The 25,580-nt window shown below is 38.9% G+C and overlaps 1 protein-coding gene across 1 annotated transcript in view; it reads right to left on the bottom strand.

The window, feature by feature from the left end:
- LOC127411295 (echinoderm microtubule-associated protein-like 5) overlaps window positions 1–25,353 on the bottom strand; it is a 144,746-nt gene extending 119,393 nt beyond the window's left edge. The window contains exon 1 of the mRNA XM_051646769.1: window positions 24,955–25,353. Coding sequence (XP_051502729.1) covers window positions 24,955–25,151 — 197 coding nt within the window. The 5' untranslated portion in view covers window positions 25,152–25,353. The remainder of the gene's footprint in view (window positions 1–24,954) is intronic.
- Window positions 25,354–25,580: the final 227 nt, after the last annotated feature.

The raw sequence follows: 25,580 nt of genomic DNA, 5'->3' as shown, positions 1-25,580 counted from the left end.
TATAAAAACATGGATTTGTGGACGTTTAGTGGAATAGAAGGTGTAATAATAAACACCTTGGTGATGACATACTACCATACTACTTTTATTTCTTCCATAGAGTGATATAGCAGAAGTAGTAGGAGTAGTACGTAAAGTATGCCCATGAAACACATTACCACTGTCACGTTGTGAGTCTGGCCAATCATGAATAAGTGCTTGTGCAGCCGCTTTGCAGAAACTGTGTCACAGTAAGTCGGACAAACTTTCTAACAGACATGCACTGCTTTAAGTCTCGCGCCAATCGGTCTGCACAGCACTGCATGAAGTCAAAATACCTAATGTTCCTCATATGGTGAAATGCAGTCTTCTCCTACTGTTCTGTTATATTGTACCGCCATTGTAGATCTGTATAATAACTTGTAGTGGTTGCTAATGTTTGGAATTGACCCTTTGCTAAGCCCCGCCTTAAAAGCGTTTCTGACCAATCCTGTCTTAGCAATTGTTGCCCCGCCACCATTGCTCTGACAAGCGTTTGCCTTTTTACAATGAGAGCCTATGGGAGTAATGTGTATTTGAGTACTTTTAAGTGGGATTTTATCAAAATGATCCAAAAAAATTTAAAAATATTGTTACTGGGTCACTTGTAATAGATGAGGTACCTAGAGATGATACATGCAATGTTTTGTCTTTTTTAATTTTTTATATATTTAAATAAATATTGAGAAGAGCATGCTATGGATTAAAGTGTGTCATTCCTCATTCCTAATTGAACATCTATAATATCAGGGAGAACACCTACATTTGCTCCAAGGTAAATTAAAGCAAATAAACAACTTAACATTAATTCATTTACATATTGATTCAGGTCTTAGTAAAGGTGAGAATAAATACAGAGTTCACAGCATCAAAATGAGTGTGTTATAAGACGTTATAAGCAGTTCTTTTCACTTGCACTAATGTTATGAGGTTTGTAATTGCTTTCAAGTGATGCTTTTCTCTCTTTATGTGACTGTGATCGTTTGCCTCGATTCTGATTTACAGTCTGCACAGTTTTCAATCAAATTACTGTGTAATTTAACAATTTCTTTTACATAAAATGTCAGATAAATATGCTTTACAATGTCACTCTTCATTCCAGTCCATGTAATAACATTACCCATTCCATTTATGAGAATATTTTGCCAAAAACCGCGTCATTCACAGCAATTTCCCATTCATTCCAATGGGGAGTTCTGCAGAGCTTGTCAAAGCAAGCAACCATAACCAAGAGCTTAGCGAAGGGTCAACTGCGCGAATGCTTTAACCTGCAGTACTTTTCTTCACAATGCATGTGAACTGCTCTAAAAGTGCTAAAAACACAAGCTCATGAGCACCGCATGTGCACAGAACAGCACATCAGCAGTTTATTCTGAAGAGCACAGACCATGTTTAAATTATCTGTCTTTAATCAATGCCTTTTGCAGTTTTATAATTGCATATGACCATATATCATTTTTTATTTATTTTTTTCTATTAATTGTGCAGCCCTGAAGGATCATGAAACAAGTCTACTGATGCGCTCTTTATGAAACTTAATGGTCAAATAAAAGCACACTTAAATCATGGTGATATTTAAGATAGTGCTTAATTTTATATTGTCAGCAAAATCATTGTGATTTTATCATGAATATTCGATATATCGCCCAACCCTACTTCAGATCGTGTACTTCTGGTGGGTCCTGTGCCAGCAGAGCAACTACCATAAAGATGAATGGAAAAGCTAATGCATACAGTGGCATGCTAAAGTTTGGGCACCCCTGGTCAAAATTTCTGTTGCTGTGAATAGTTAAGTGAGTAGAAGATGAACTGATCTCCAAAAGGCATAAAGTTAAAGATGAAACATTCTTTTCAACATTTTAAGCAATATTAGTGTATTATTTTTATTTTGTACAATTTTAGAGTGAAAAAAGGGAAAGGAGCACCATGCAAAAGTTTGGGCACCCCAAGAGATTTGAGCTCTTAACTTTTACCAAGGTCTCAGACCTTAATTAGTTGTTAGGGCTATGGCTTGTTCACAATCATCGTTTGGAAAGGCCAGGTGATGCAAATTACAAAGCTTTATACATACTCTGACTCCTCAAATCTTGTCCCAACAATCAGCAGCCATGGGCTCCTCTAAGCAGCTGCCTAGCACTCTGAAAATTAAAATAATTGATGCCCACAAAGCAGGAGAAGGCTATAAGAAGATAGCAAAGCGTTTTCAGGTAGCTGTTTCCTCAGTTCGTAATGTAATTAAGAAATGGCCGTTAACAGGAACGGTGGAGTTCAATTTGAGGTCTGGAAGACCAAGAAAACTTTCAGAGAGAACTCCTCGTAGGATTGCTAGAAAAGCAAATCAAAACCCCTGTTTGACTGTAAAAGACCTTAAGGAAGATTTAGCAGACTCTGGAGTAGTGGTGCACTGTTCTACTGTGCAGCAACACCTGCACAAATATGACCTTCATGGAAGAGTCATGAGAAGAAAACCTTTCCTGCATCCTCACCACATATTTCAGCATCAGAAGTTTGCAAATGAACATCTAAACAAGCCTGATGCATTTTGGAAACAAGTCCTGCGGACTAATGAAGTTAAAATATAACTTTTTGGCCACAATGTGCAAAGGTATGTTTGGTGAAAAAAAGGGTGCAGAATTTCATGGAAAGAACACCTCTCCAACTATTAAGCACGGGGGTGGATCTATCATGCTTTGGGCTTGTGTTGATGCCAGTGGCACAGGGGAACATTTCACTAGAAGAGGAAAGAATGGATTAAATTAAATACCAGCAAATTCTGGAAGCAAACATCACACCATCTGTAAAAAACTGAAGATGAAAAGAGGATTGTTTCTACAACAGGATAATGATCCTAAACACACCTCAAAATCCACAATGGACTACCTCAAGAGGCGCAAGCTGAAGGTTTTGCCATGGCCCTCACAGTCCCCCGACCTAAACATCATAGAAAATCTGTGGATAGACATCAAAAGAGAAGTGCATGCAAGACGGTCCAAGAATCTCACAGAACTTGAAGCCTTTTGCAAGGAAGAATGGGCGAAAATCCCCCAAACAAAAATGTAAAGACACTTAACTGGCTACAAAAAGCTTTTACAAGTTGTGATACTTGCCAGGGGGTGTTACTAAGTACTGACCATGCAGGGTGCCCAAACTTTTGCTTCGGGCCCTTTTTTGTTATTTTGAAACTGTAAAAGAGGAATATAAAAAAGTAAAATTGCTTAGAATATTAAAGAAATGTGTCATCTTTAACTTTAAGCCTTTTGGATATCAGGCCATCTTTTGCTCGCTTAGCTATTCATAGCAACAGAAATTTTGATCAGGGGTGCCCAAACTTTTGCATGCCACTGTAGTTCCCTCCATGTTTATTATACCTCATTGAATTGCTGCTGTCATGATCACTGCAAAGTACAAAAGATTACTTTTAAATAAGATTTACTGCCAACTTTCTGTGGGCAGCAACAGCGGAATGTTAATTATGTCAATGTCAGACTAATATTGCATATGGCATTTTGTTTGTTTATGATTCTATGTTTTAAGGGAATTACTTTGTTCTGTCTTTTGGGAAGGATGTTTTGGTGGGTGTTTCCATTCTTTAAAGACTGACTGTAGCACATGCAAATAGCTTTGTTGTGTAGGTTGAAAAGGAGCATATCATTAGTTGGACCAACTAACGGATATGTATTGTTCACGAACAAACAAGGCATGTTTTTATGAACAAAGTGAAAAACGATACAATAACTTTCTTCCGTGGAACACAAGGAGATATTTGGTGAAATGACAGCATTAGTCATCATTAACTTTTAAATTTTTTAATTTTCTCCCCTTTTTGGAATTCCCAATGCACTCTTAGTCCTCGTGGTGGCGTAGTAAGTCGCCTCAATCCAGGTGGCGGAGGACGAATCTCAGTTGCCTCCACGTCTGAGACCGTCAATCCGCGCATCTTATCATGTGGCTTGTTGAGCACATTACCACGGAGACATAGCATGTGTGCAGGCTTCATGCTATTCTCCGCGGCATCCACGCACAACTCACCACGTGCCCCACCGAGAGCGAACCACATTATAGCGACCACGAGGAGGTTACCCCATGTGACTCTACCCTCCCTAGCAACCGGGCCAATTTGGTTGCTTAGGAGACCTGGCTGGAGTCACTCAGCACCCCTGGATTCGAACTCGTGACTCCAGGGTTGGTAGTCAGCGTCTATAATCACTGAGCTACCCAGGCCCCAGTCACCATTAACTTTAACACTGTATGGGAAAAAGATGCTATGAAAGTGAATGGTGACTAAGACTAAAATAGAGCCTAACATCTCCTTTTGTGTTCCACAGAAAACAGAAAGTCATACGGGTTTGGGACATGACGGTGAGACATTGAAGACAGAATTTTCATTTTTAGGTGAACCATCCCATTAAGACTACACGGGAAACGTCATCTGAAATGCAACAATGTCACGTTTAACATGTACAAATAATCTACAGTTGCAATAAAAATGATTCAATCCCCCGACCAACAAGACATTCTGGTGAAGTGAATTATCTAACACCTCAGTAAACAGTCAAAGCAAGTTTTTAATACACATTTGAGTGATTTCGAGAACAAAGAGTTCAGTTTATTCAAATTTCAAATAAAAAAATGAATTCTCTACACAAATGTCATGTCAAAATTATTCAATGTCCCAAAGTCAGTCATTTGTGGAGCATCCTTTACCGTATTATAACATCCAATAAATATTTCAGGTAAATGTTCTTAAGCTTCAGACACCTTTCTATAGCAATCTTAACACATTTCTTAAACACAGCTCATTGCTTTGGCTTTGGACAACTTGGATGTATCATTGGTGTTATTATCTTGCTGGAAATTCGAGTGATCGCCAAGCTTCAATTTACACACTGAAGGCATCACATTCTTTGCCAAAATGGCCCGATACCCCAAAGAATTCATGGTGCCAGTCACACAGTCAGGGTAGCCAGTTCCTGGCTGCAGCAGCAAAACATCCCCATAACAGGACTGACCCACCTCCATGCTTGACTGTGGGGATGGTGTCGTTCTTGTCATAAGCCTTACCTTTCTTCCTCCAGAAATACTGCTGTCCCATGGGTGTAAACTCAGTATTAGTTTAGCCTCATACATCCATAAAACCTTCTCCCAGGACTCCAAAGGCCTTTCCAAATTCCTTCTTAATTATTCAACATTTCCCTTGGTGAAGTTTTGCTTTCATTCACATCCAGGAAGGTTACTGTTGTACCATGTTTTTAGTAAATGTACAAATGGTGCTTCCAACTTTGTCTTTTGGAAATTGGAGTGCCTTGAAAATGTACTTTTATACCATGACCTTTCTAGTTTAATGAAATAATCTCCTCTGTTAGCTTTAGCAAGTGTTCCTTTTTCTTTGCGTTATTTGCATAGAAATACATATTTGCTTTAAGACACTATGTAGCGGATGTCAACCCGCACCACATGATCAAACCCCCAATAAGGACAAACACCAGTGCCTTTTGAGTGTTTACTGCAAGCATAAGATGGGACAATCTTCTTTTGATCTTTTTCACAATGTGTAAATACATTGTTTTATTAGTTCATTGTCCCACCTCTCTAATATGCAGACAAACACAACGAACTACATTACCCAAAATGCATTGCCACTTATTGGCACGCTCTCCTCACTGCGCAGCAAAAAAATTACCAGTTATTTTGATCAAAGCAAAGTGAAATGTACTTCAGGCGAAGAACGACTAATTTAACAAATCTTTTCTTACTTGTGACAGTGAACATAGGCAGTTAACTGACTTGAGATGTTGAACTGTTCCCAAAATGAGTTACAACAGACTGATCACATACTAATTGTGATGAAGAGTTTTTACAACGTCATTTAACACATATATAAAGACATTTAACACATATACAGGATAGACAACCATTTTTTTCGTGGTCTCATCATAACCTACATTTAATGTACTCTACGAGTGTCGTTGAGTTAATCATTAACTGAGATGCGTACCTCTCCTCAGAATGCTTCTCGCAGACTTAGGAGTGCAGCACCTGGGGAACATACTACTGACTGGGAAAGGCGGATGTACTAAATCACCAACACACATAAAAACATAAAACATAAACCTTCTTAGGAACCAAGCCTATGTAGTATGAAGTAGAAACTCATTTACAGTTTACCATGTAATGTAAATGCTACAACTGTAATGATGTATAAAGTACTTACAAGTTTTATGCAATATCATTTTATGCTTACTCTCAACGCCTTTAGTGTTAGTAGTTCAACCTTTCACTGGGACTCTCTGAACCAATAATAAAAATAAAAAAAACACTGATATTCTTAATAAAGTTTGGTGCAATATAACAATTTCACACTGCTACAACTAAACTTACATTTTAAAACTTAAGTGTCAAGAATGGGGGCATAATTGTGTTTTAAAACAAATAATTTTGTAGCCTTGCATGTTTAAGAAACAGCTACATAAAATATGGGTTAAATAATTATGACAAGGCTGTATATATAAAAAAATATATTAGGTTATATTTTCACATTATCACTGAAAATGTCACTCAACTGTAATGTAATGTTTAAAAATTCTGGGTCTTCAGAATAGTTTACCTTTGTAAATCCTTACTGTCTTGGGGGGTTTAATAATTTTTATTGCAATTGTATATATCTATTACATATCCCACTTGGTGAATTTCTATAATTGAACACAATGGCATAGATTTGGTTTGAACATTAGGCGGGTTCAAGTGTGTGTGTGTGTGTGTGATGGGAGGGGGGATGCTTTAGGGATGATCTATCTATCTATCTATCTAAGTTAGTACTACCATTGGGAAATAATGCAAGTTAAATGTATCCTTATGCTAGTATAATAACAGGATTGCATTATAACATCTATAGGTCAATACCCTGACAGCCATCACCACATCCTTCAACTATATTAAGAGTCCCCAAACATTTATGATCAAAAGATTATTTCATTACAACATATTACACAATGCATAATAACAGTTAAATTTGTGCACAGATAAACAGAAATTCATAGCATACTCTTAAATATTTTTACACTGTGTATTATATAAAATTTTCTTCCCTTTCAGAAAATTTAAATTCTTACCTGCTCATCTGACATTGCTGCCTGGCTGATGTCCTCACCCTGTCCCTCACTGTGATATATCCACATAAGCCAGAAAAAAACAACAACTAATCATTTCTATGGATGCCTTTAACATCTCCATTAAACACATGACATGTATTACACAATACACATGCTATATCGTAAATGATATTGGCATATTTGGGCTGAGGAGCTTTCAGACATTTTAAGACATTACGCATAACTTTCTGTCAAGTTGCTTTAAAAATGTGTATTGTGAAAGCCACTTTACAAATAAAATGACTTGACTTGATCACTGGTCTTTTAAATAGTGTTTAACATCCTCTGTATTTTATTTCTTGAATGGCACCTTTACCTGATCAACTGTTCCTCCTCACCCTCTTCTGACTGGTCAACTCTGCGGCTACATTCAACTCGGATCTGATATAAAAAGACATGCCCAACGCATATCCACTTAAGATGTACATTTTCCATTGTAAAAGTGGAAAAGTACGGTGTCACTTCAACCTGGGGATGTTCACGTTTGAAAGCTTAAAGGGGTCATGACATGAGGAATAAAATTTGCCTTGATCTTTTGACATACAAGAAGTCATTGTACAATAAAAACATACTGTACGTTTCAGAACTCAAAACTTCCTCCTTAATAGAAAAAGAGCATTTATTTAAACCAGGCTCCAGAAACGGGCTGTTTGGAATTTGTGGAACTTGACGTCACAAGGACCAAATACATCTGCATATGACTGCCTCTTCAGCAAGACATCAATGCCTATTTTTCATCATTGCACCCTTGGCCCCGCCCACTGATGCTCACTGCTCAGTTACACAGGTGAAGTGGAAAGAGATGGCCCTGTAATGGGAGATTCATCTACACCAAAGGGGACTTACATAGGACACCTTCATGTGCCTATCTGGATTTAAATGTTTTCTGGATTTATCTCACACCATTTTTAAAAGATGCAATGTCAAGTTATAACTCTAAAAAGGAGACCTCCATTCTATTTCATTCAGCTGTGCTGTTTCTTGCAGTTTTGAGGGCATCCTGGACCGTTTTTGCACCCATCTGCTATTTTTACATCTTTGAGTCCTGTGTGTAAACAAACATGGAAGATGTGAGATGTGAAGATCAGCATCTCTGCTTTGGCCTGTTGAAGCCGGTTGAAGCACCCAACATCACCATGGATTGCGTATTCAGAACATTTCAGAGTGGATTGAATGTTTTCGCCTCAGATCAGTGTGGAATGCTTGTGAACTAGTCAATACATGATTCAAGCTTTGCAAAGGAACTATTATTGAATGAGCATTATTTAAGATTGGGCAGTTATAAACTCTATTGGACCCGACGCAAATGTGATTAATGTATTCGGATGCAATGTATTGGTTGTACTTTATGTGTAAACCTTGAAATGTAACTTTATAATGTTGTGGAGCTTGTTGTTCATTTTCTTCTGATTGAGTTTCAAATATGTGTAAATTGGAGGGGCTGCACGGTGTTAGCCAATCATAACATTGGGTGTTTACAATGAAGTCTTAAAGGGCCAGAGGGCTTAAAACCGAGTGTTTCAGACAGAGGGCCAAAGACAGGGTGGAAAATGATGATATATAACTAAATTATGACTTTTTTGGTGCAAAAAATACTTTACTAACATTATAAGTGGAACTTAGGGAATATAAAAAACGATAAAATAAGAGTATGTCATGACCCCTTTAACGTCACCTCTCAGAACATTCAGAAATCATGGGCTAGACATCAACAACTGTCCAGTGGGTATCTAAAATAGAACCAGGGCATTCGTCAGCTGTGCAATGTGGTGTGATGCAATGTAAAGGGCGCTTCCAATGTGAACGACCTTGTTGATTATAATTGGTGCTATTTAGTTAACATAAAGTGACAAAGTACTTTCGCTAACTTGTTATATTGATAGTTCAGCCATGACAACTCTGAAAGATTTAGCATGTTAATGTGAGTATGAAATATTGATAGAATATTGGTCTTGATGGACTAGATCTTCTACGCTGCTGCTGCTGCAGAGCAAGTACTGAGCTTTGCTACTGCTAGAACATACACAGACATACTGAGTTAAGCATGTGGATATGCTGCTACTGCTGCACAATAAGACCAAATGCAAAACATGCTGCATTGAGCAAGTAGGACATGCTGCTGCACAAATAAATCTACAAAAAATCCCCATGTAGCATATCTAGACAAGTGAGCTGGGGTAGAGGTGGATTTAAAAGAAAACTCTAGCAGTGCACTGCAATGAAACAAGCTTATCTGCAAAACTGAGCAATTTAAATGTTAGACAAAGAGAGAGACACAAGTTAATAATTATTATATTTAGTTACACTTAGTTAATGCCAAAAAGTTGGTCAGAAAGCTAAGGTCCCAGTTGAAGTGCCTGATGCTCCATCAATGCTGGCTGATGGTGTGCACTAACTCTGATCGCAAATGTGTGGTAACATGGACAAACCTAAAGAGAATGAGATGCATACCTGTTGTTTGGTAATTACGTAGTGTTGCATGTTGAACACACAACACTACAGGGTTCATCTAATTCAGGGCTGTCAAACACAACTAATTGTGTGTATTTATGATGTAACCTCTGGTTAATGAAAGTAGTAAATTCCGTGTTTTTCTTTTTGTTCAGAGTAAAATTAGCACCCACCAACCTGCCAAATGTGGATATTTTATGCGCAACTGGAGTGACATGCGACAAGAAATGCTGTCAGAAACAAAGACGCACGTTGAAGAAACACACTTGATTATATTTTGAAGAACAGACGAAAGAATAAAGCCGTTGATGTGCGTCTGATTCGCTGAGTATTTATCATTATCACAGTGTTTCTCATGGAACACACGCATGCAGAGTGCTCACTGTTTCTGCTGTTTCAGTCATCTGAAAATACAGTAGTTTGTAACTGCAAGAACTGTGTCGTCCATGAGAGCACTGCAAATGATTTCAGACCATCTCAGGAGTCGCTCTAAGTTTAGTTCGCTTGATCTCCACGGAGCAGTTTGCGTTTACACGCATTGTGAATGCAACATTGCTTAATTACAAACATTTGTGGCTGAATACATAACCATACAAAGCAAATGACATGCAGCAACATTAATAAATTGTCATGTGTGTCAACATAATTCACTACATCTTCAGAAGTGGTGTTTTATATACCTTTATGAATAACCAAAGGAGCTGGTAAAAAAAAATCAAAGTGGCTGGTGAAATTGGTCATTCACAGCCACTGTGGCTGGTTGGCAAAACATTTTTACCAAACATTTTATCCCAGTGTTAGCTATGAAAACAGCATATTTCTATTTCCCTTCTCCAATTTCCTTTGCTCCACCACTGAACTATCAGCATCACTAAAGAAATTATATTTTACCTAAGTTATGAGATTGCAGTCTGAAATGAATTTGGTGACATAAAAAAGCGTGCACTGTGAACTAACACCAAAACAGCACACCCTTCTATTGCATTGTGTTCGCTGGCTGTACTCAACAACAAATACGGTGACTGGTTTAGTCCGATTCATGACTAAATGACTCTTATGAGCCGGTACTTTTAAAACAGTGATTCACCAGCTCAAGAATTCTCGTTTTAAATCAGTCTGACGAATCCTTTAGTGAATTAACTTACTGAATTATTCAGAGGGGCTGAACGAATATGTGTGTGACGAGGAGGAGGGCGTGGGAGTTTTTCTCTCTCTCTCTCTCTCTGTGAGTCTCCCGCTCAGCCTTTCCTTCTCCCCACGCCTCCCCTCGTCTCTCCCCCTGGTTCCCAGGAGGCGGGGTGGACCACCAGCTGACAGAACAGCCGGAAGGGCAGCATCTCCCCTGCAGAGATGGGGGGCTGAATCGGGTGGGGGAGGAGTGTGACGAGGAGGAGGGGGTGGCCGGGCCATGAGGGTGCACAGCTGGCGCTGAATAAGATGATTAGCAGGAGAGCGAGATAAAAGGGGGTGAAAATGCATTTTTTAAAAAATGTCAAATGCCCCCAGATAACCTCCTTAATTTATTGGCTATAGCCAACAGCCCATCAAAATCGCTTTTTCTGCCAAGCTTAATAATGCCAAAATCTCTCTCTCTCTCTCTCTCTCTCTCTCTCTCTTTACACACACACACACACACACACACACCTTTCTATTAGCTAATGCGGTCCTTTGGTAAGTGGAGTGTAAGCACAGTTCTCCCTATGTGATGTACAGCTCATAGCTGCCTCAGCCTATTAGCTAATGGGACCAATGGAGACCTTTAGTGGGTGGACAGGCCAATGGTGCAGGACTGCAGCACTGGACAGATCTATTGCAAGGAGTCTCTCACTGGGAGAGTGCTAAAGGGCTGGATGACTGCTTGGGTGGGCAGGTGGGTGGAAGTGTTTAGCTGCAGCAGAGACGTGCTAACTAAAGTCAGAGATCTTTAGGGTGAGAAACAGAAGCTCGTCATGGTAACAAGAGAATGAGTGGGAGGTGAAATGTAAAGTTGGACAGCATCTGCAGTGCCAACTGACAAGGATCAGTTCACATACAAGGTCTGTTTAATAGACCAATGTTGTCAATGAGGCAGTAGCTGCCTGTTCACTAGACAGCAGTGTTTGCTGCACTGCTATCCAGCACCGCTACTGAATCTAAGGCAAAGGCATTGCATTTTTGTTCACTCTGACTAAGGTTTATGGATCATGTGAGTTTCAAATACTTTAAAATCATATGGTTGAACATATGAAGTATCATGGTTAGGTTGGTCATAGTATCTGCGTTTGACTTTTTCTTGTTTCTGACTTCCAACCATCTCAGTTTTCTTTTCATCTTTATTATAGGCCTGAGATGTCAGGATAACATGGCAATTTTGGGTTCATTGTGTCAAATCCATGCCACCCAAATACACACACACACACACACTCACACATTCTGGATGTTGTCCAAATCAGGTCACAGCAGCCACAGCACTGCAGCAGTCACCTTGCTTGCCCTTGTTGTGGATTAGCAGGAAGGAGAGGATTAGCACATTTCCAAAAGTCACTATTTATCTTGCTTGCCTTGGCTTCTATAGAACATGTTAAATCCCAACAACAGTCCATGCTCAGCACATGCTTGCATAGGAAAACCTAGGCCTAAATGTCCAGTTAGAAACATAATGCACTGTAAATTTGCATTATCAATTTTTGTACTGTTCTAAATTAGAAATGATCCATTAGATGTCAAATTTGAACAGCACTTCTATATGCTGGGATTAAATTAGAATTTTGGAGATGGGGAAACCTGGTGATGATTCTAGTGACCTAGAGAGATATGACAAGCAAAACTGCAAGTCCAGAATGCATAATTAGACTTAAAGGAAAAGTTCACCCAAAAATGTAAATTCTCTCATCATTTACTCACCCTCATGCCAGCCCAGATGTGTATGATTTTCTTTCTTCTGCAGGACACAAACAAAGATTTTAACTCTGTAGGTTCATACAATGCAAGTGAATTGTGACCAGAACTTTGAAACTCCAAAAAGCATATAAAGACCAATCCATACGACTCTAGTGATTAAATCCATGTCTTCTGAAGCGACATGATAGGTGCGGGTAATAAACAGATCAATATTTAAGTCCTTTTATACTATAAATCCCCACTTACACTTACACATTCTTCTTTTGTTTTTTGGCGATTTGTATTCTTCATGCATATCAACACCTACTGGTCAGGGCTAGTAAAAGTTGGAGATTTATAGTAAAAAAAAAAAAGGACTTAAATATTGATCTGTTTCTCACCCACACCTATTATATCGCTTCTAATGATAAACATTTAATCACTGGAGTCAAATGGATTAATTTTATGCTGCCTTTATATGCTTTTTGGAGCTTCAAAGTTCTGGCTATCATTCACTTGCATTGTATGGACCTACACAGCGCCGGCCCTACGCACCAAAACAATTGGTCTGAGACCACCTGGATGGAGAAGAAATCTATAGGTCAGCTCATCACTGTAATTCATCATCAAAACACGGTTATAACATTTTGGCTATATTATATTGGTCAATCTTCACGATCGCTGGTCTCTTTTGGATAGCGGAAGAACAGACACAGGTGAAAACGTGGCTTCACTCTTTCAGTGTGTGTGTGTGTGTGTGTGTGTGTGTGTGTGTGTGTGTGTTTGTGTGTGCGGGTTCGGGAGGGAGAGAGAGCTCCATGACCGTGAGAGCAGGTACTTTTCAATGCAGAAATAATGCAAAAACAACTAATGACGGATAAAAAAATAACCACAATGGAAATGTCACTGTTTTGATCCATAAAGAATATAACCTTTTGATAGCGAACCGAGCCATAAAGAAAATGCAACATTGTAACTATTTTAGCCCCTGCTTCAAAACAATTCAAGCAAGCTTCAGGTCTGAAAACACCCTTAATCATTCTATTGCCATTGTTTGTGCTTACGCTGTACTCATGTTGTTATTTCGGCAAGTTCCAGGTGACAGGGAATCAGAGAGAGCTGCAGTGATTTGGTATGTTTGTCACCCTTCACCATTTTGTATCGGCAAGTGTGCCATTCCTCCAACAGAAGAGAGAGAGATCTCAGCAAAACATTCAACATGTGTGACACCCTCAGCCAAAATTTAGTTGTTTGGAGTCTGCTACTGTGATGCTGGCTTTTGAGGCAACAGCACAGAAAGACCTATCACCTACAGAGGACAGTCGGAATCTAGGAACAGATAAAATACCAATTTCAGAGGATCTAAGAGTGTGGGAGATATGGGTAGAGTAAATCAGACAAATAAGTTATAGATAAAATTATACTGTAGATCACACAAATAGCTCTTAGACAATAGCTCTCAGACTTATTCAAAAGGATTGTATTATGAGAATTTTCCTTGATCTTTTGAAATAATCCTGCAACTTTCAGAGTTCAAAACATCCTAACCAGTTCAAAAAGACTACTTTTTGTAACTAAGCTTTAAAAACGGCTTGTTCTGATGTCAGAAACCTGAATTATGAATATATGACCATCCACATTTAAATGTCAACAGCACCTATTCAGTGTTCAGAAACTGCACTAATAGTTCATTGTGAAATAATACATTTAAACCTTTAGATGAACAGCAAAATGAAATTTGCTGAATTGATTTTTTACACTTTTAAACATTATTTATTTAGATCACAGCAAGTAGCTGTACTTTAAACAGCTTTGGTGCACAATTTTTAATAGTGATGGGAAGATCGGATCATTTTACTGACTTGAATCTTTGAATCTCGTTCAGCAAAATTAACAAATCTTTATTCAAGTTATTTCGTTCATTAGTCATGTGACCACTACTAGTCTCCGCATAGAAGACAGACAATGTTAATTTTTCTCTTAACAGCTCACAGTTCATTGTGTTGCAGTTGTTTGTATCATGATAAATACATGTAGTGTGATAGTAAAATAAATTTTAAAACCATAAGAATTGTCATGATGAGCTATTTTCATGTATTTAATGCAGGAAGTGTTTACAAGATATTTTCTGCCAAGTCTTTCAAAGTAAATTCAAAGGGAAATTCATTAAGGCATACTTGATTTGGGTCTACAGTTCAAAAAAAGGACATAAATAATACAAGAGGATGCATCATGATGGAAAAACAATTCAGTAGTCAAGTCAAAAATATGTGTTTTTTAATAGCTTTATAGTCTATGATATTTTATGAAGAAAAGATCAAAGTTGTAAAGTTTGGGAATGGGCTTGAATTTAAGGCATCTTGCTTTATAAATGTTATTTTTCCCATCATTCAGAACGTTTAAAGCTTTAACTAACACTTTATTTCCAGATTCAATGTTATGGAAAAGAACCATCATGACAGAAACTTTCACAAAGTAATACATTTCAAGTAATAAAGAAGCTAAAATTTTAGACCAGAAATGCTTTGTGAAACTGTAAAGGCAAAAATACAATCAAACTAACTGCTTGTCTTTATTTATTTATTTATTTATTTATTTATTTATTTATTTATTATTATTATTATCCCCTTTTCTCCCAATTTGGAATGCCCAATTAGTAGGTCCTCGTGGTGGCATGGTTACTCACGTCAATCCGGGTGGCGGAGGACAAGTCTCAGTTGCCTCCACTTCTGAGACCGTCAATCCGCGCATCTTATCACGTGGCTCGTTGTGCATTTGTGCATGACACCGCGGAGACTCACAGCATGTGGAGGCACATGCTACTCTCCGCGATCCACGCACAACTTACCACGCTCCCCATAGAGAGCGAGAACCACTAATCGTGACCACAAGGAGGTTACCCCATGTGACTCTACCCTCCCTAGCAACCGGGCCAATTTGGTTGCTTAGGAGACCTGGCTGGAATCACTCAGCACACAGTACTTTCTGTATAACCAAGTTATGTTACACTAATGAATCGGTCTTTTTGCATTATCTTGAACATTGTCTAGCATTCATTTCATGTGTTATTGTAGTTTAACTTGCTGAATAATTACAGATTAACATTATGTCAGTTACTGTGAATCAGCATACCTGACTTTTAGTATAAAGAGAAGATCGTTGAAATTATTTGAAAGTTACGAAGCAAGGTAGCTTGCAATTCGTCAGCGTTAGCAGGCAAGATCATGTTAGCTAAAATGGCACTGATCAATCCTTATGGCACTATATTTCACATGCTTTGAGGTTATGTAAGCTTACCTGTCCAATAAGAAGAATGCCAATTCAGGGTCGGTTTTGATCTCCAAAACCAAACGAAGGTCCCTCCAGGAATCAAATGCTCTGCCAATGTTCATTCTAGTTTTCGCTCGACCACGATCATGTTCCCGCTTAGCCAGACGGGATTCAGTAGATGAATGTTTTTTTTTTTTTTTTTTGGCTTACTCTGAGTTTGTGTAGGAGTCAGTGTTGTGCTGGGAGCTGGACGTTTGCTGGATTCCATCTCTAAGACAACATTACTTAGTGTTGCAGTTTGTTCTCACTGTTGAATAGCGGAAGAGAAGCTATTACTGTCTGAGGCAAGGCTCTCAGGAGCGTGCATAAACGTCACATCCTTTGGATTTTCCCGGCAAAAGTGACCCGCTCCCATCGCATGAAAATCAGTCTACAGGCTTTAATAGGCAACCTAAGAAGTCCGGGAAGGGCTCATTTTTTAAGTTGCCTTACATGCCGTTCACACATTGGCAAACAAAAAAGGCGAATATTACATGAAAACTGTTACATATTGCACCTTTAATAAAGGACAATATTCATACTCAAAACAATTAATCCCTAATTTTACTAATTTTAAGTTTAATTGTTAAAATGTTCATTTTGGTACTAACTACACACCAAATGGAACACTCTACTCTACTGGGTTTAGAAATGCCTGTATCATTTTCATTGTGATGCAATCCTGCTGGGCCAATTACATATTAACTGCCAGACAAGCTGTGATGCTGTTTTCTATTTTTGGATCCTCAGGGAATGCACTGACCACCCTCCCAAGTGTATTTCCATTGTGAAATAAATGTTGAACATTATTTATTAATGCACATCATTTTATTTCAGGATCTGTACTTTCAATTTCACAGTGAACATCAACTATCATTTTGCGACTACTTAAACAAATGCACCTACTTAATGGAACAGTTCACCCAAAAATGGAAATTCCATCATTATTTACTCGCCCTGTCATCACAGAACAAATAACAGCATATGGGATTGGAACTACATGAGGGTGAATAAATAATGACATCATTTTCTTTATTGGATCAATTACTTCTTTAATGAATTAAGTTTCAAACTTAAGTTTTGGAGGACCTTGTTCATCTAACCCATGTTTTGGGGGTTACTATCATGGTGAAGAGTGGAGCTTGAGGCTAGGTTGAGGACCAATACATTTAGAGAATTCTACATATTGCTTTATCCATTGAGCATTTGCTGTGCTAACAATATCATAGTGACCAGGTTGCACTCAGTAGTGCTTCACACCAGCTTGTGTTTTGCATGCTAATATTTCCTGTCCTAGATAGCATACCACTAAAATAGTTTAATTTGGGTTATTTTGACATTTTAAATGTGGTTGCATTACTTGATTCAGTTAGGTTCCCTCTACTTGAAGTTTTTATGTTGAAATTACATGGACATTTTCTTTTAAGAAAACTCATTTCAAACACGTGGAACCGCTGTCCATTATGGACAAGATCAGCCAAAGAGTTATTTTTTCAGTGCATCTGGAAAATATTCTGAGGTGGTTTGGTTACATCACATAAGCTCTCCTGCTATGGTTCATGGACAAGTGGACAAAAAAAGAGCCTCCAAGACACCTCCATCCACTCTGACAGACCTCTCACAATCTAAGAGCACTCTGCACACACAAAAGACACCGTGTACTGATGTATGTATTTATTTGAAGCTGTACTGAAGTGCGTGTAACTGCGTCAGATAAGCAGCTTTAGGATAATGAATGAGAGGCTGATTGTAGTGTTCACTGGAACTACAATAGACAGGGGGCTGTGGGGATTCCCTGCTCCAGGGGGCAGTCCATTGCAGGGAAAGGGGAAGCCGTACTGATTGGCGTCAAACCAGTAGAAACAGGACGCCTGTCTGCCAGCATTAGCGTCACGCTAATGGGCTAAAACATGCATGACTGAATTTTATCAACATACATGCAGTTTGCTTACTATGCCCAAAAATGATGTGGGCTCATCCTAATATGTCCTTACAGGCACACAAATTTACACACTAAAGATGTGTGAATTTATATTTTAGAAGATTTAAACATCCAGATAATCTGGTTGTATAGCAAGTATTTGTTCTAGACTTCACTTTAGACTCAAAATCGTACTATATGATAGAGATGGACGATACAAAATTTTTTTTTCAGTCCAATACAAGTACCAGCAAGGCCGAAATCACTGACATCGATACCAATACCGATATTTCTCTTAAATGGAAATTTTTTTATAATTCTGACGATAACAAGGGTAGGTATGATGTTAAACAGCCATTATTAGCATTAAATTTGCATGCTATCATTATTAAGATAAATAAAGGCAAAGATTATTTACACAAAGTGCACTAAGTGTTAATTGTGTGAGATGCTATTTGCACCCTGGTGCAAATAATGGCAGATTCTATTTGCACCTCTAATTAAATACTAACATCCAGCATAGGGGCATCAATGCAGTGTGCTTATTGTGTTTATTTAGAGTCCCACAGACACCCTAACCCAACCCCTACCCCACACAAAAATGATGCTTTTTATTGCCACGATACTAAGTTGTGCTGAGTGGTTGCTAGGGAGTTGCAAGGTGGTTGTTTACTGGCCAAAGGCAAATGAGCCCACCCAACATGATCACATGACAAATCAACATGTTGCTTCCGGAAGTTCATGTACCCAAATTTGCGCGATACCCAGGTTCTGGGCCCATGGAAACTAGGAAGGTTTCCAAGTGACCAGGTTTCCATGTTTCTATCACGTTCTTATAAACAATGGTGAGCATGATTCAGAGGTTCCATTTTTGCTCTTACATTTCTGTAAAATTTTTATGCCACTGTCGGTTAGGTTTAGGGTAGGTGTTTGGGGTTAAAAAAATATGCATTCCTGTTGACTGTATTCTTGCTTTTGGTCTGGAGCTCACACATGCCCATATGTTCACCAACATTTCCAGCTTCAGCCACTGGGGGCAGTGGTTCAAATTTCAGTAAGTATTTACAATCATTTACTCATTTACACCCCCCACCCCCCCACGGTCAACAACCCCCCCCCCCCCCCCACCATGGCCAGACATGCAGTCCACCAATAACATTAAAGCAACAGCATTAGGTACGCTCACTAGTGACTTCATAGTACAGAGACTGGCGACTTCAAATGATAAAGTTGCTACATGAGTGTACGGGCCTTTAAGAATGAACAATAGTAATAGTGATGCTTTACTTGGTAAACACCACAAGAAACACTTAGTATCTATATTATTATGTGTGGAAGTATAGATAATTGAGAGAAACGTACAATTTTACGACTGTATTGCAAAGCGTAGTGATTTTTATCCCCAGGGTAGGACTTGAAAGCCAACAAAGTGATAATTCAACCACGCTAGGTTGAGAGCAGCCAAGGCCTTTGAAAAAACTAACAAGCCAAGTGCACCCAGAGAGGTTTACAGAGAAGGTATAAAAATGTACATTTAATCTCGGTGGCAACTGAAACACACACACACACACACACAGGGATTGCAATATAACCCCAACACTTGACTGGCATTTGTGCATTGTATGCACATGATTTGTGCTACACAAACACAAAATTCCACACATTGAAACGTCCAGACCCATTGATAATATTATAGTAAGAGCATCAGGAGGCAGTGCAGATTAAGGATTACATTAGAAATGAGTGCATGCGAGTGCACATGGCTTACAGATGGACCCGAGCACCACACATGACACAGAGAGAGCTTCTATATGATTAGATCACGTGATTTAAACGAGACACAATGTCCAACCCCTCCCCCTCCGCATGAGCAATCATGTCAGTCACACACTCATACGTGTATGCTGGCAACACACCAAAACATAACTCAAAGGTTGCTGAAGTCACCTAATCCTCACCATTTTTATGGGATTTAGCCTCCAAAATATTCCAAACGATACAACACATGACATAATACTGCTCTTTAAAGGGATAGTTCACAAAAAAATTCTGATGTCTTTTTCTCACCCTCATGTTGTTCCAAACCTTACTCTTTTCCGAGGAACACAAAAAAAAGATGCAAGCATGTCAGAATGTTAGTCTTAGTCACCATTTACTGTAATTTGATCTTTTTTAAGTGAATGGTGACTGAGGTTAACATTCTGCCTAACATCTCCGTTGGTGTTCCACGGAAGAAATTAATTGGAGTTTGGAACAAAATGAGAGTGAGTAAATAATGACAGAGTTTCAATTTTTGGTGAACTAACTAGCACTTTAACCTTTAAAGGGACATGCACACACAATATACAGCGAGGAAATCCACTTAACAGACAATCACTAGCACCAAATCACTTAAAAGACAGGCAGATGGTCAGAACACAGCAGGAAGCCAGACATTTTACCATCTTTTATATTCACCCTTGCCGTTTGTTGCCTGACATCTCCAATTGCTATCCATCCCCATTAATTTTTTGAACACCTGTAGTAAACAAACTTCAGAATGTAATGGCTGCTCTTTTTCATACAATGAAAGTGAATGGGGACTGGGGATGACGAGCTCCAAAAACGACAAAAAAAGCACCATTAAAATATCATAAATGTGGTCCATACGACTTATGCACTATATTCCAAGTCTTCTGAAGCCATGCAATTGCTTTGTGTGAAAAACAGTCTGAAATTTAAATAGCTATTTGCTGAAAAACTTCCCCCTGGAGCTCTCAGATCTAAAACACCATCCTATCATATTGTTTCAGAAGACTTATATAGCGTTGTAAAACTTAGGGTTTGAACTTAACTTTTTGGCTCACCGGCCACTCTGGCTAGTAGTTTCCAAGGTCACTAGCCACTCAGCATTTTCACTAGCCAAAATCCCCCACCTCGCAAAAAGTGATAAAGGTAACTGGAGACATTAACTGCATGCATTTGTTTGAACATTTTATTTAAACATCAATGATATATATGAGTTCAGCAGGCCAGATGGTTTAAGTAACCTATAAAATATCCAAAGGCAAACACCAGTTAGAACAGGAGTAGGGTAGAACAGGAGGAAAAAATATTTATTTTTCCATAGTTCATGGAATTTTCAACCCCTTCATATTGTACTTGCCTATGAAAGTTAACCATTGTTCTACCATTGTTTAACAGTGGCATTTGTATTGACAAGACCATTAGGTAAGACCATGGGTGGCTTCACATTACTGTGGTTAGGTTAATGTTGATAGTCTTTTCTAAAAAATTAAACTGTTGTGTTTGTTATAAAAAAGCTGATAGCCTAAACACATTTAGAAACCATTAACTACAACTTTCACAGTTGAAGCCTAATAAAAATAAAGTCTAATATATTCGCCCTAATAGATTAAATATGAATCTATACAAGTTACCAGTTAGTGTTACTGCATTTTATATATATATATATAAGGATGATTATGTGTATTTTAAAAACTGATGATTTGCCTACTCTTTACCTCGTCAGTGCTGTTTATAATGTATCTGCTGTCTTGCAGTTTGAGAGGTTTGACTTCCTCCACATAACGCTATATACTAGAATGTTCTCTGTAGAATTCAAATGGGTCACATAAGTTTTGTGTTTTCCACCGGCCGCCACAAAACCGAAGGAAGCACGAAAGAATCACGCAAGTTTTGCCCTACGCTGTTCCAGAGCTTTGCCGATCTTATCTCTGGAGCACGCTGGTGTGCGCTGCGGCGGTTCACGGGAAAGCACGCTTCATTCACCCCGCACAGATGCACTTGTAAGTTATGAGAGACATAAATACCATTACATTTCCTTCAGTAACTGCTCCGAGATGCCTAACATTCACAGAATTTTCAATGCAGGAAAACCCTGAAAATGTCACCTGCCAAAGTGACTAGTAAGAGTGTAAGAGTTACCCGCCATGGACGATTTTTACCTGCATTTGGTGGGTTGGCGAGTGTAAATTTCAAACTCTGGTTGTAAATATATATATAGTGTTGTAAATGTAGCACTTTTACGATACTTTTATTTACACTTTTAAAGATCGGCCAGGACATAATACAAAATAACTATCCATCCACACTAGAAATAATGTCAAACAGACATGAGGGTATTAGGGTGAGTAAATGATGACAGAATTTTCATTTTGGGTAAACAATTCCAACCCTGTTTCATGAGTAAGCATTAAGTTGTAATAATAGTATGAGATTGTGAAATCATAAGAATTCGGATATGTGTGATTTTTAGTCCCATGGAGAAAATAAACAAACCAACAAACTATGTTATTAAGATCATTCCAAAGTTTAACGCCTAATCTAAACATAAACATAACCCTTATCCAATCTCTACACCTAACTATTAAAATTCCTTTTGTGTACCATGGAAGAAAATACAAAAGTAACTTATTAATAACTTCAGGTTACTGAGATATCTCAAATTTCTTCAAGGATATTTCCTTTCTTAACATAAAGTTTTGGATAGGAGGCTACCGGAAAATGGATGCCTGTATTGTATCCATTTGATATTCTGTTTGGTGATTGGTTGGTCTCAATGGGAATAAAAGTCGTACCTTTTCGTACGAGCCAACTCATACAAATTATTTATGAGTTGTCATGAGAATATTTGGACTATTCCTTTAAATTACTTTTTATTCTGTGTGGTTTTAAATGTGGAGATACGCTAATTACTAGTCAAAGCTTATGTAGGAGCTTACCTGGTGGAGTATTTTGATGTAATGTTAATGTGAAAAGAGGACAAATATCAGCGGTGCTCAACACAGCACAACATGATAACCCAACTTCCTTCAAGTGGATTCAGACCAACTTGATGTGTAAGATGACTATCATGTCTGTTAGGTTAAAAGACCCTATTTCTCTCTCTCTCTCTCTTCCACACAAGCTGCTGTTCAGCATCTGTATCTCAGCCCTGGGCCCATCCTCTACCTCCCACTGAGCATTCTACTCAAGGGCAAATAACACAGGATACAAGCCACCTCAACCACCAGCTAACAATGCCATGCCAACAGCAACTCAGAGCAACCAAATCAGGAGAAATGGGATGTTTTCACTTAGAAACAGATTTTGTATACATATCGACATATTGGATTCTGATATTGGATTCTTAGATTCTCGTTAGTGTAATACGATGTATGAGTGGATACATTATTGTATGCAGTATTACATTCTCAGCTCACATATACTCAGAATAGACTGGAATATTGTCTAAACACATGAATCACTCATGACCTTTCAATGTATTTAGATACTTGTGCTGATATCTCTATAATAGGCCACTGCTGGCATACAGACGCATCTGATATGCATGAACGGCATATAATGGCTCTTCCTGAAAGTCAAGCAATGGGTCACATTCTGATGTAACTGGAGATAGATGGATCCCTATGAGACATTTGATGCACAAACACACACCTGGGACATACTGGAAGGCAGTAAATGTATGAAACTATAGAATTTATCAAAATTGATCGGCAAAGATGAAAACAAAATTTGCATCTGAAGCCCATATGTCTGAGAAAAACAGTAAGCATTTGATTGATATCAGAAATACCCATCATTGTGATGATCTGTGTACACATGAGATGGAATAGCTGCACATGCACACACTGGAGCCTATACAAACCCATTCACGCATTCACACAAACACAAGGTAACCAAGGTCAGTTTCTCTGTCGCCTAATTAATAATAGAGAATTGAAGCAGATGACCGGCGGCGAGGCAAAGCACCACCCCCTCCAGCTCTCACTAAAACCCCACACACTAATGCACACACAACACACACAGACAGCCAAGCATACACACGCACTCCTGTAGGATGCCCTTACCTTGACGATCATATGACGTGCTGCTGATATGCTTCACCATCAGCTAGAAACACCTTTATATATGTACGCATATAAATACAGCTTTCCCTAAATAACAGAATTACTATTAAGGTCAAAACCTTGGTTGACCATCAAATATCATTTAAGAGTGCCTATATCAACAGCATAATCTGACACAGAGACCATTTTATGACTGTTAAGATTATGATAGTTGGTTATTATTATATTGAAGCAATTTAGCAAACAGTGATACACTATGAATGACTAGGTTCGATTAATTCGACCATATTCCTGGCTGGGGGCTATTAAATAAATTATATTAGATTTTATATTATTATATATATTTTATCTGGGGGTTATCTTATTTTAAAAAATAACGTTTCATGCCTGATAATACCCAGATAGCACACTTACATCTCCGAGATGTCTGTTTTAGATCTTTTCATCTAGAAGGCATCACAATGTAATTAACATCTGCTAAACATCTTAAAAAGATCAGATTTACAAACATTTAAATCATAAACATCTTAAAGACATCTGCTGAATGTCTTAATGACATCCAAAACATTCTTATTGACATACATCTTATAGACGTAATGTAGATGAGCAAACACCGTAAAAAAGCGTCGCAGCATGAAGCATTTGGCCATGTTTTCATTGATCATGGTATGAACAATGGGGGGTGTTGTACTAGCTTGTTTGATTAATCCCACCGGAATCTACGCCCCTGATTCACTGCATTACATACAGTAGGACACGTTCTTGCGTTCAAAGACAGCTAGACGGAACGTAAAGGAAGAGTGCACAGCACGGCGTTGTGCAAAGTTGAACTACTTTTATATTGTGTTTTTAATATTGTGTTTCCGCGTAAACATGCGCTAGACAGACGTCTATAATCGTCGCGCCGCGGCCAGCTGTTTTATTCAGCGTCTCGCGCTGGAGCGCCGCGTTTTTTCGACGCCGTGTCAGGTAAAATAAAGTCCACTTTTAACACGTGCAGTCTGAACGGCCCCTTACACTTTTAAAAAACACGTGTACATAGACCAACAATGAAAAAAACAACGCAGACAGAACGTCAGCACGCCAGCCTCCTGAAGGTGATCGGGCGATCGCATAGCGTGACGGAGATCACCTTCAGCACCCTGGCGTGCTGGACAGCGCCTCAGCGGAGCAACTTCCACCTCTATCTCTCTACTTTTCTGATCTGGCAATGAAATATACAACAACGTCTTACATAATCGGGCTGACAGTGGCTTGAATGCATTGGCACCATTTAAGACCACTGAAGTCCACTACTTTAAGTGTGTACTTTTTGTGCATTTGTTGAACAAAACAACCCATTCCCTGCTGCAAATGCCTGGATTCCTTTGAAATGCATTCATGTGAATGTGCCTACCTGATTATGTCATCGTTGTGTCCCAAATAAAATTTCTGCTTGTGTTCCCGTGTGTTGTACACAACTCCGACGCCGGCGACGAAGTAGACGATCTCCTTGGCGGCCGTGTAGTACAGGTTGTTGCGGCACTGGTGGCCCCGGTAGCCGTAAACCCACTCCAGTCGCAGATGACAGTTCGGAGCTGTTCTGTCAGCCATGTTCGGACGTGTTTTGCTTCAGAGCGAGCGGCTGATGCGTCTTCATTCACCGCCGCGACGAGCCGTCACTCAGTCCCGTTTATCCGCTCAGTCCGCTGTCAAAGCAGCATTTTCGTCCAGCCAAAGACAAACGGATCGACGACATATTTCTTTTCACGTGAAGTGCACAACTTTAGGCTGTTTGCATGGTGTTAGTGCACATTTTCTGTTTTGTTCGGGTGCTGAAAAACCGGCTTTGAGTCTGGCGTTTACTACTTTTGACATGTGCGAGGCATGAGGCGACACTCTCTACTTCTGCTCGGACGGGTGGCTTTGCTCTAGTGACATGTCAAAACCTGAGAACACGGATTTTCGCATTGGTTGACTGGGACCGGCCAATCATTAGCGGCGGTGGTGATGGACGGAAAGTCTGGCCAATCAAGTCACTGG

This window comes from Myxocyprinus asiaticus, chromosome 20 (assembly GCF_019703515.2).
Source record: "Myxocyprinus asiaticus isolate MX2 ecotype Aquarium Trade chromosome 20, UBuf_Myxa_2, whole genome shotgun sequence".
NCBI lineage: Eukaryota > Metazoa > Chordata > Actinopteri > Cypriniformes > Catostomidae > Myxocyprinus > Myxocyprinus asiaticus.
The sequence above is the reverse complement of the archived record's forward strand: the minus strand, read 5'-3'. Positions and strand labels throughout refer to the sequence as shown.